General features: G+C 40.2%; 1 protein-coding gene across 2 annotated transcripts in view; it reads right to left on the bottom strand.

Annotated features, from left to right (window-relative positions):
• Window positions 1–12768, bottom strand: part of ITGA1 (integrin subunit alpha 1) — a 131542-nt gene that overhangs the window by 84577 nt on the left and 34197 nt on the right. The window contains exons 1-3 of one of the 2 annotated variants that reach the window (XM_061617672.1): window positions 10486–10556; window positions 3735–3823; window positions 1665–1779 (exon numbers count right to left, since the gene is read on the bottom strand). In XM_061617672.1, the coding sequence (XP_061473656.1) occupies window positions 1665–1779; window positions 3735–3782 (163 nt within the window). In that variant the 5' untranslated portion in view covers window positions 3783–3823; window positions 10486–10556. Of the gene's footprint in view, window positions 1–1664; window positions 1780–3734; window positions 3824–10485; window positions 10557–12768 lie in introns of those variants that run through there. The other variant, XM_061617663.1, reaches the window with a different exon arrangement.

Raw genomic sequence — 12768 nt, 5'->3', positions numbered from 1 at the left:
ATGTGCATTTTTATGCACACTTTACCCCTATGGCTAGAGAACTGCATTGCAAAATCCAAAGAAGTGCAAATATTGAAGGATGCCTCTGTTTCGGTTTTCATATTGTTTTGGAAAGTGCAAATTAGGTCGGTTCACCTTTCAACGCAAACTGAATGGAATTTCTCCCCCATCCCTAATCCTCACATACTGTTTTCTTCTAAAGGTTTTGTGTACTTCTGGAAAGTATGGGGCTCCTCCAAGCCTGCTGACATCATCTTTTTGTGTATGGGTGGCTTTTTGGCTACAAAAGCAATGACACTCACAGCCTGAACATTGGAAATAGAGGGAATAATGTGGGGCTACAGCTTATTATGAAAAACACTGCACTCTCTGTAATGCCTTCCCCAGGGAAGCTTGTCCAGCCCTCATGATGATGGCATTTCAGTTCCAGGCAAAGGCTTCTTAAACATTTTTCCAGGCCTTTTAATTCTTTGAAGTTGTTGAGAACGACCATTTATTATGCTCTGCTAAGTTTTTATGCACTGTATTTTGCTGCTGTGTCACAAACTAATATTGCAGTATTATTTTTATATAACAACCTTTTTCTCTTCTAAGCTGCCCTGGAAATGTTATCTGGTGACAAAGGTGCAAGTTATAAATCCTAGGAACAAATAAATAAATGGTTACTTTCAAATGTAGCCATAATGTTTCATGATAGTTTGTTCTAGCAGGTGAAAAGATGTATTTGTCATCTAGTCTAGATTTTTAAATAGGATCACGTGTCTCTTTGTGGACCATTGGTAGAGGTGGCTTCTATATAGGAATATTGCAGAATTCTGACAGAAACAGAAATGGGAGTAGGAATTGCCAGTGTTTGTTTATTCATCCCATTTCTGGAATGGAAATCAATCCAGTGAATGCAATCAGTATTCATTCTTGCTGTTGTTTTCAATCTGCAAATTATACGTATAATACATTACCTCCCTGCCATCATTTGCATTATGTTTCCTTTGCATTGAAATGAATGGGGTAGAATAATATAATGGCAAATTGCATTATTAATTATGTAAATTACATAAGTTAGGTAATTTTACTACAGTGGAAAATGAGACAAATAATGCCATTTTTGACGGAAGACGAGCTGCAGTGGAATGGAAACAGTGCTGCATGCAGTGAATGTACAGGGCAGAATGGAAAACAATGCCTTCTATCCCTTCTTTTATATCCAATGATTGGGGAGTCCAAAGTGCACCATCAACTTCCTAAATGTACACAGCAGCACCTTATTTCCAGTGAGTTTTGTTCTGGAATCTAAACTTCAGCAGGAGGACCTCTCATGCTCCTGGTATCAAACCAGAGGTAACAAAACAAATTTATGAGGGTATTTTAAGCCCTTTGTCTTCTTAATCTAAAGAGACACTTAGTTCACTGTGACTACATACAGATTATTTTTAGCCTGATCTTTGCTCATGACCTAGTAGCTGGAACTTTGTTTATGCTAAAAAGTATTCCAGAGCAGCAAGCAGTTAGGTAACATGCGGACTATGATAACATTTACTTTACTTGGTAATGCTGGAAGCCTTGAAAAATAGTTTCTGCTTTTGGTATGCTTCTGTGTATACATTCGTCTCACTCTGCGCTCACTAATTTCAACACACAGAAGAGCTGCTTCCCTATATACATACCTTGCACAGATGGGGCAATGGAGTTGACAACCTCAAATGTGGAGCTGACGTTGGAACAGATGCCAGTTGTGTAATGTAAGCGTCCACATTTGTAAGCATAAAGAGGCCCGCATGCCTTTGGAAAGGAGGAAAAGATTACAATTGAAACAATTCAGCTTACTTCATAATAATTCAAGGTTTGGAAATGAGCTTGCTGAATCAGAAAATGGCAGTTTAAAACATATGCCAACATCAATGTGATGCCACAGTAAGAAAACACTTTGTTTCAACAATATGATTTATTTATCTTTATGTAAACTCAGGACCTCAATAGCTCAAGGCCTGCCTCTCCCCATGTGAACCAGCCTGGAGCCTATGGTCCTCACCAGAGGTCCTTCTTTGTGTGCCCCACCTGAGGGAGGTGCAGAGGGTGGCCACTTGAGAATGAGCCTTTTCAGTGGTGGCCCCTGTCTGTGGAAAGCTCTCCGCAGAGAGACACACCTAGCACCATCCTTGGCAATTTGTATGCACTGTGCTAAGATGTTTCTGTTCATCTAGGTCTTTAATTAATGTTGCCTCCTACAGTGGTGCTTGTGATTTGGTGGTATGTGTAGGACCTGGTCCTTATTAACATATTACTGGGTGAGCATTTTATGGATTTTGTATAGTAATTGTTTTAATTTTTTCTGGTTTTAATTTTTTATATATTTTATTTATTAAGTCGCTTTGAGACTTTTTATTGTATAAAATGACTGACAAATGAAATTATTATTAACATCAACAATAATCTGTTTTGATGGTCACTTGGTAAAGAAAAGCAGAATATAAACACATTAAATAAATTGTGAGATAGAGATGACCTTAACTACAGTTGGACTGCCCAATGGATAATCCATAAACCAGATCTGGCTTTTATAACAATTTGTAGATAAATAAATACAACTCAACAAATTTAGCCCTGTTATTTCTACCAGATTTTTTTTTATCAAGGTATGATAAAGCAAACACAATCAAGAACATAATAGAAAAAATCAAGTTGCATCTGACTAGGATTAGACCTACTGAAATCAATAGACATGTTAGACTAACTTATGTGCATTGCTTGGGTCTACTCTGAATACAACTTAGAGCTAAACCCATTGATATGGAATTTTGTACCCTCCCCCCCCTGGATTTTGTATTATATAAATATTTAAATTATTTATATGTAACGCTACGGCCACTTCTGCTAGGTAGTGCCTACTTTAATATGGGGCCACCCGTGACTATGCATGAGGAGACAAGTTATATGGCACAACTGAATCTGGGACTATTGTATGAAGCACAATGTGGCTCCAATAATAGTATGCTGGTTATCAGAAAGGATTCTTGGTGTATTTTACTAATATTAAGTTGGAGGCAGAGTTCCAGTCATAGAGAGGGGTACTCTTCAATCTTGGATCTCTTCCCTGGGGCTCCCTGTTTGCTATCCAAAAATCTACCCTGGAAGGCTAGGGGACCACCCAGAACAACATGAGTGGTAACACAGGGATCTGCAGGGGAAGATAGTATTGGTGAAAATTGCTGCCCTCCATTACTTTTCATGAAAACTCTTCTGGATTAAGACCCTCCCATAAATGGAAGAGACATTTCTGTAAATAGAAGGACTCCTTCCATTTGCAGGAGGTCTTTGCAGGTCTAAGCCATTATTTAAACGTATCTAATACATTTTGGAACATTGTCTGTCTGTTTGCTCTGCATTTGGACATCTCTTAAAATATCATAACCAAATTTTACATCATGATTCTTGAAATAAAAGAGCAGGATCCAGTTGGACACCACTTTGAATAAAAATGGCAGAGTGAACCTTCAAAGCTGCACTGATGTTAATCAAACTTTGCATGATGGTTTGTAAGATAAAGGAACAGGTTTTTGTCTATGTTTGGATACAATTGGACACCATTTTGAATCAAGATGATGGACTGAACCTTTCAAAACTGCACTGATTTTAACCACTTATTTTAACAGCACTTTTTTGGTTTCTTAGAATTCCTGAGCAACGTGTGTACGAGGCTGCTAGTTATGTTTCCCTAAAATACTTTATTTGCTCACCAAAAATCCTCCTTTTGGATTAGTCACTAAAGTTGCTCCAAGGGTCATGTTCTCCTTTACTTCTGTAACTTGAGGAATGGATATGTCATCTATAAATAGATGAAAAAATTTTAAATATGTGGATGCATGCAAACAAGATTTTAAATCATGCAGCAGTTTCTCGAAACTACAACACCCAACCTTTTATATATAAAACACAGACATTTTCTGTTTCTCTTCCTCTTGATTAGGATTCCAATGAACAAGTCAAAGGCCTGGCTCTCATCCCAGAAAGTTTATCTGGGACACTGCTTCACGTAGTTTTCTTGATCCTCAAAAGGGATGTCAAAACAACAATGCAGTGACAGCGGGATATAAGCATTCACATAAACTTGCAAATAAGAACAAAGAAACTCTCCAACTTTTATATGATTTTGTTCCTAGACTGGTAAATTATTTCAGGACGGAAAAAGATCTGCAGCATTCATGGCAGTTCAACCAGTGGAAAGTGAAATAGTTATGGGAAGGAAATGTATTAGAATTCACACTAGCCTCCCTATTAGTAAAGTGACCCATGTAGGGACATGCTGGTTGTCAAAAGAGACTTACAAGAGTGGGTCCCTGCTGCCAAAGAGGGGAGTGCTAAATTAGACTCAGGCAGGAGTGTAGTCATCTGGGGACTTGGGGTGTGTGTGTCTTAGACCTCTTACTTTTGGGGGGGCAGGGTCCCAATGTCTCCAGCATGCTACAAGCCAATCATCATGAAAAAGGAGCATGTTAGCCACTGAGAAGAGTCTTCCAACATGCTTCTTGTCCTTTTCTGCTGATTGGAACCAAGCAGAGTGAAAGGAGGTAAGTCAGCCACTGAAAACACTCTTCGCAATAGCTAACACTCTCTCCTTTAGAAATCATAGAACAGTAGAGTTGGAAGGGGTCTATAAGGCCATTGGGTCCAAACCCCTGTTCAATGTGTATTTCATACTTATTGGCTCCTGGAGAGCTGTTGTTGTAGGACAGTGCACTGTACATTGCCATGAAGGCATTAAGAAGGATTTCATTCTCAACCCAGCATAAAAAAAAGTGGGGTGCAGGGTGTGTGGCTGTGACTATCATGAAGGGACCCTGCACTTCTGAATTTACCACTACACTACTAAATTCAGGAGGAACATTTTTTCTGTTGTAGAAAAGCTGGTTTTGCCCTGTTCTGGTAAGCGGCCTTATACTGAATTTGACTATTGGCCCATCCAGCTCAGTGCTGTCAATATGGCAATAGCTCTCCGGGGTTTCAGGAAGAAGGCTTTCCTAGTCCATCCTGAAGATGCCAGGGATTGAACCAGGGACCTTCTGCATGCAGAGCATGTGATCTGCTACAGAGCAATGGCCCTTGCACTGATTGGTCAGCCTAGTTGTGGCAATCATAATGAAACTGTCCCTTTCTAGACCAGGGCTATGAACCCTGATGATTGGCTGGCCCATCTGTCAGTTAGGAAGTTATCTCCCAGTACCTGAGCCAGTTTTCAAATACTGTACAGAAAAAGAAAAAGAATGGAAGGGGAGGCCTTTTAAAAGCATATATAGGAAGCTGCCTTATATCAAGTCAGATCATTGGGCCATCTGCACTGATGGTCTGCACAGTCTACACTGACCGGCAGTGTCTGTCCAAGGTTTCAGGCACAAGTCTTTCCCATCCCAGCCTAGAGGTGCCAGGGATTCAACCTAGGGACTTCTGCATGCAGGGCATATGCTCTACCACTGAGCATGTTCCCCAGATTTATATTTTTTTATACAGTGGAAATCATATTTTTAATCCAACAAATAAGTTTGCCAGGCAATTGGGGACAGGGAACACATTCTGAAAACACACAAGAGGCCGGCTCTCAGAAGACTGGGGCCTTTAAAGGCCTGGGTCTGGCTCCACCCCTTGGCTGCTCTCGCGAGACTGCCCAGGATTATGGGTGATCTCGCGAGAGCCGGGTCATAGATGGGAGGATTCTAACTCCTCCCTCCTGTCGCTGCCTGGGGAGCGCTCCATCCCACAATTAGTGCCCTGAGCGGAGGCTCGAGGCTTGTCTTCTGAAAACATAATACAGCTTATCTCTTTACCCTACCCAAAAGCCTGAATAAGCTTTTATTTCAAAGCCGAATATGTACCAAAGTGAAAAAAAGTATTTTTTTAAAAATCACACCCTCTTTTATGTATAACTGTACGCAGCCATAAAAGTCCAGTAAGGTAAAAACTGTCGACGTTACTGCAAATATTCCAAAGATGAAACAGCCAGCAGTTTAGCAATTTAATGCAACATACTAAGTGAAAGAACAAAATTGTATACATAAAGAGAATGGGGGGAGGACAGGAGCAGTTTAAAAAAAAGTGTGGGGGGAATGATTTTTACATACCCTGCTCCTCCTCTAAAGGCACAAAACATATAGAAAGGCACTGATAAGAAAAAGAACATCAGTCACTTCAGTTTAGGACACCTAGTTATTAATTCACTAATACGCAAAAAAACAACTTTTTAACTGCAAAATATGAAGGTCAGAGTATGAGACAAGGTCAGTAATAGGATCACAGGTACTCTGTGAACATGGCTGATGTTTAATTAATTTCAACAAATTATGAGACCACTGACAGAAAAAAAGTCCAACAGGGGTCTGGATTTCCCCCCTCTGGTTTTACACTTTGAACTCTCAATTCTCTCTGACTGTTATGTGTATCACCATGAAAACTTAGAGGGTTGTTAAGCAAGCGTTTCTGAGTTCAAGACTATGTGTTTTGTAAGGTTTTGTTTCAAAATGAGCTTATGGGAAGCAGCAGAATGGCATGGGGGTATTTTCAATTTAACATTGCAGAATGTGAAAAATCCATGCTGGCTATAGTATACAGCCACTCTGCCTGCTGTAGAATAAAAAGGTAGGAGAACCCTGAAAAACAATGGTACTGTTCACAGTGTTTTCCTTTACCTCTACCCAGTGCCCACCCAATCTCCTCCCCTCCCTCTTCCCTTCTCCTTTGTCCCTATCCCTCCCCTTCCTCCCCTTCTCTTCCCTCTCCCCACTGCCTGCTCCTCCCTCAGGTCAGTTTCACCTATCCTAATCATGATTGTACAGGAGTAAATCCCATTGAACATAAAAAGCATGCAAAAGATCAAACCTGCCCTCCCCCTCCCCCTCCCCCTCCCCCTCCCCTTTTCTTTTGCTCTTCCTGCCCCTTTGACTCTCCCAATCCCCTCCCCATCCCCTCCTTCCCCCTCCCTTCCCCCTTCCTCCTTCCTTCTCCTCTCCTCTCCTCTCCCCTCCCCCCTTCTCTCCTCCTCCAGTGTGATCAGTTTCACCTATTCTAAGCATGACTATACGGGAGTAAATCCCATTGAACTCAATAAGCATGCAAATGATCAGACCCGCTTTCTCCTCCACCTCTCTTGTCTCCTTCCCCCCTTTCCTTCCATCTCTCTCCTTCTCCCCTCCCCTCCCCTCCCTTCCCCCTCTCCTCTCCCTTTCCCCTCATCCTCCCTTCTTCCTCCCTTCCCCTCTTCCTTCTTCCTCCTCCCCTGCCCACTCCAGCCTCCCTCCCTCCCTTTTCTCCTCCTCCGCTGTGGTCAGTTTCATCTATCCTAAGCATGATGGCAAGGGAGTAAATCCCATTGAACTCAATAAGCATGCAAATGATAAATCCATTCTCAGAAAACTTGCATAGAATCCCATTTCTTACCTCCCAGATTAAAAAGCAGATAAATTCACTAAAAGGCAAAAAAAAAACAACCCACCCTTGTTGTTTAAGAATGCACCTATATCCAACAGATATTTCTATCCAACTTTAAAAATCAGGGAAATTGGGCAGCTATAGTGAATGCACCAGGGGAAAAGGAGACCTGACCTCCTCTGAGAGATTGCTCTGCCCTACAAATTGGTCAAAATGCAAGCACAATTTGGGTTGGTCTTCCACAGTCAAATCCACTTCCTGTGTAGCTTGGAAGTATCTGGTAACATGTGCCCCTGAGTATATGGTGAGTGGTGGCAACAGCTGCAATGAACTGAAATAACAGAAACAAGACATGTGCTGTGCTGATCTTGTTTTAGCAGGGAGGAAGCAACAATATTAAGGCAGATGATATAGTTCAGATAGTCACTTTAAATATGATTTACTTTGCAATTTTAGTTATGCATTTTCTTTTGCTTCTGTTTCTGTGAATATGTGGAGTACAGCAACATTTTGCATAATTTACATTTAAAAAACTCCAAAAACAACTGTGGAGTAATGCCACTGACTATTCTGCAGAATAGTCTCCAATGGACATGAGAAGTGTCTCAGTTTGCACAAGATAAAACAGTGGGAGGTGAAATATATTCTAGCAAAGTTCTACGTGCGCTCAATATTTTTAATTGACCATGCCCACCTTTCCTTAAGTGGGGTGGTTTAAGCATAGCAGGCTGAAAGCATGCAAGTTGGGCAGGCCAAGTTTGTTTTTTCCAACAGAGTCATTGCTTAAGTAGCAACGTATTGTAATCAGTCTGATTTTACATCAAGCTGCAGTTTCAGATTCAACTGTTAATGCACCCAAAACAAATAGAACAAAACCTCCAGTTTGAAACACAAAAGGCTATCTTCACCATCATACGACAATGACCAAAAAAGGATTTGAAATTAATAAAAAATAGATTTGACACAGATTTCTAGGATGAATAATGAGAGAAATATAATTTTCTAGGTTAGATTATCTGTAGAAACATCAGTAACACAGGAAAGAAGCAGAGTAAGAACACCAACAAACATACAAAAATGTAATTCTCCATCTTTGAAGAAGTAGTTGCAGATGTTGCCACCACTCACCATTTGCTCAGAGGCACATGTTACCAAATTGTGTTTGCATTTTTACAAATTTGTAGGGCAGTACAATATCTCAGAGAAGAACTCGGGTCTCCTGCTCCCTTTGTGCATTCACTATAGCTGCCCAATTTCCGTGCTTTTTAAAGTTTGATAGAAATATCTGTGGGCTATAGGTATGTTCTTAAACTGCAAAGTGTTTTGCCTATTCGTGAATAACATTAGTTATTAGTTATTAGTACATAGGGACAAAGAGAACTATTACAATAGTTATTGTATAGAAATAGAAGAGGACAACAAAAAGGGTAGAACAAGAGCCCTATTCCAAAAGATTAGAGAAATGAAAGGGAAATTTAAACCAAGAGTAGGGATGTTGAATAATCAACAGGGGAACACGCTGACTGACCGAGATGAAATAAAAGGAAGATGGAAGCAATACACTGAAGAACTCTACAAAAGAGATGCCAGGATGACAGATTCATTCACGGAGGAACCGTACGACGAAGAACCAGAAATTTTAGAATGTGAGGTAAAAGCTGCTCTTAAAATACTTGGAAGAAACAAATCACCAGGAACAGATGGCATACCAATAGAGTTGCTACAAGCTACTGAGACTGAATCTGTCCAAATCTAGACTAAAATTTGTGAAGAAATACGGAAAACTAAACAATGGCCCACAGACTGGAAGCGTTCAATATATATCCCAATTCCAAAGAAAGGGGATCCCAGGGAATGCAGTAATTATCGAACTATTGCCTTAATGTCCCATGCAAGTAAAGTAATGCTCAAGATTCTACAACAAAGGCTCTTACCATATATGGAGCAAGAAATGCCAGATGTCCAAACTGGATTTAGAAAAGGAAGAGGCACCAGATATCATATCGCAAACATACATTGGATAATGCAACGGAGCAAGGAATTTCAGAAGAAAATCACCCTGTGCTTTATAGATTACAGCAAAGTCTTTGACTGTGTAGATCATGAAGAACTATGGAATGCTTTAAAAGAAATGGGGGCGCCACAGCATCTGATTGTCTGATGCGCAACCTATACTCTGGACAAGAGGCTACTGTAAGAACAGAATATGGAGAAACCGATTGGTTCCCAATCAGAAAGGGTGTGATACAGGGGTGTATTTTATCACCCTATTTGTTTAATCTATACACAGAACATATCATACGAAAGGCAGGATTGGACCAAGATGAAGGAGGTGTGAAAAATGGAGGGAGAAATATCAGTAATTTAAGATATGCAGATGATACCATACTACTAGCAGAAACCAGTAAAAATTTGAAACAAATGCTGATGAAAGTTAAAGAGGAAAGCACAAAAGCAGGACTACAGCTGAACATCAAAAAGACTAATGTAATGACAACAGAAGATTTATGTAACTTTAAAGTTGACAATGAGGACATTGAAGTCAAGGATTATCAATAACTCAGCACAGTCATTAACCCAAATGGAGACAATAGTCAAGAAATGAGAATAAGGCCAGGATTCGGGAGGGCAGCTATGAGAGAACTAGAAAAGGTCCTCAAATGCAAAGATGTATTACTAAACACTAAAGTCAGGATCATTCAGACCATGGTATTCCCGATCTCTATGTATGAATGTGAAAGTTGGACAGTGAAAAAAGCAGATAAGAGAAAAATCAACTCATTTGAAATGTGGTGTTGGAGGAGAGCTTTGCGGATACCATGGGCTGCGAAAAAGAGAAATAATTTGTTAGAACAAATTAAACCAGAACTGTCACTAGAAGCTAAAATGATGAAACTGAGGTTACTGTCACTAGAAGCTAAAATGATGAAACTGAGGTTATCATACTTTGGACACATAATGGGAAGACATGATTCACTAGAAAAGACCATAATGCTGGGAAAAACAGAAGGGAGTAGAAAAAGAGGAAGGCCAAACAAGAGATGGATTGATTCCATAAAAGAAGCCACAAACCTGAACTTACAAGATCTGAACAGGGTGGTCCATGACAGATGCTATTGGAGGTTGCTGATTCATAGGGTCGCCATAAGACGTAATCTACTTGAAGGCACATAACAACAAGTGAATAACAATTCAGAGCAGATAAGAATGGCATATATATGTTTGAAAAAAAGATATCTGAGGATGAACATTTCTTAAGAAAAAATTTAGCTATTGTCAAAGGGAAAGGAAAGATATATAAAAGGTTTGTACCACAGACTAAGGATAATTCAATGAATTAAAATAAATAGCTACTATTTATATCTTAATGGGGGCAAACAATGTTTTTCCTGATTTGAATGTAAGAGCAGACTAATGTTTGCTGCAGAGAAGTTAGGGTGTGAAGGGAGGAGTTCTGAAACCATGTTAAACTGATCTGTCAATGTTTTTTTTTTTTAAGAGGGTTGCTTCATATATCAACATGCTTCTCACTCTTTAAGAAAGGCTTAAATGCAGAGAGCAATCAACAGTAGTGAGTGCAGAATGCTGCAGCATGATTGCTGACAGGAGTGAGACCTGGTCAGCATAATACAACTCTGCTTAAAGATCTACATTGCCTGATGATTTGTTATGGGATCAAATTCAAGGTACTGCTATTATCTCCAAGCAGCATGAGGGGTTACTGCAGTTACCCAGGGTTTGGCTTCCTTACAATGCAGGGCAGCGAAGACTGCAGTGTCTTATAGGACATATGCTTTTATTTACACATGTATGCAACATAATCATAAGATGGAGGGGTTCACAGCATTGTCCAATAGATTTTGCTCCTTCCATTAGACTTGTAGATGAGTCTTCTCAGCCATAGCGTGGGGTCCAGCCATAGAGAGCAATCAAGCCTCTCTCTGTGTTCAGTTCCCAGCCTTTCCTCAGACTAACACATAGAAATGACTTCTGGGGGAGGGAAGGATTACTCTTCTCCCCCATTTCCCATGTCAACAGGACTTTTCTGGACCGCATCCTTACATATTCAGATTGATCCAACCGGAGAACAAAGAGCCTGGCCAGTCCAGAGTGATTAACTTATCAAAGGAACTTGTTTGACTAGTGGAGCAGGTTTCTCCACTACAAACTGTATCTTTTACAGGCACAGGATTTTAGACTGGGAAGAGACCCTTAGAAACCATCCATCTCAGCCCCACCAATCTTATAATAGATTGGGACCAGTTTACTTGATCAATTGCCTTACCTCATGTGTGCGCACTTGACTGCTTCAATCTATGGAATTGCCACTTTTACAAGTGCCATATAATGTTTGCTTCCTTGCAAGGAATCGATCTTTTAGTGTGGTAGCAACTACACTCTGGAACTCCCTGCCTGTTAATATCAGGCAGGTGCCTTTGTTGTAGTGTGCTTGTTTAGGCAAGCCTGCCCAGACGAATAATTCTAGTATTCATATGACTTTAAATATGTTGATTTTAGCTATATTTTTAAATATTTTTTATAAAGTCTGCTAATTTTATTGATTCTGTGAAAACTGAAACTAAATTCTGCCGAAGTCCTTCTCCCAGCTGTGCATGTAACGGAGAGGAAGCACATAAGCTTAAAGCCACATTCAGGCTTGTTTCAGCTGTTGGGCATAGCATTAAGCCATGGTTTAGCATTATATGCACACTGGGCCAATGTTTCATTCATGGCAACAAAAGGAGGAATCTAACAAACAAAGGGAGAGCAAAATGCACAAACTGCAAAACATTTTAATGAATCTCCTCTTGTTTATACTAATTTTGTGTCTATCATAGGGACCAGTTCACACAAATAATTGAGTGTTAGAACAAATTAAACCAGAGCTAAAATGATGGAACTGAGGTTATCATACTTTGGACACACAATGAGAAGACATGATTCACTAGAAAAGACCATAATGCTGGGGAAAACAGAAGGGAGTAGAAAAAGAGGAAGGCCAAAGAAGAGATGGATTGATTCCATAAAGGAAGCCACAGACCTGAACTTACAAGATCTGAACAGGGTGGTTCATGACAGATGCTATAGGAGGTTGCTGATTCATAGGGTTGCAATAAGTTGAAATCAACTTGAAGGCACAGAACAACAACCATCACAGATGACATATTTGGGACCAGGATACCTGAAAGACCGTCTTATCCCTTATATACCCAGCCGATCACTGTGCTCTGCAGGTGAGGGCCTCCAGCAGATACCATCTTATCAGGAGGTCTGTTGCCCAACAGCATGGAGAAGCATTAGAGTTAACACTGCAGGGTCATGAAGATGTTTCTTTGCTATATCCACTATACTCCC

The sequence above is a fragment of the Rhineura floridana genome, chromosome 1, assembly GCF_030035675.1.
Source record: "Rhineura floridana isolate rRhiFlo1 chromosome 1, rRhiFlo1.hap2, whole genome shotgun sequence".
Lineage (NCBI taxonomy): Eukaryota > Metazoa > Chordata > Lepidosauria > Squamata > Rhineuridae > Rhineura > Rhineura floridana.
Note: the sequence above shows the minus strand (reverse complement) of the source record. Positions and strands in the feature narration are given on the sequence as shown.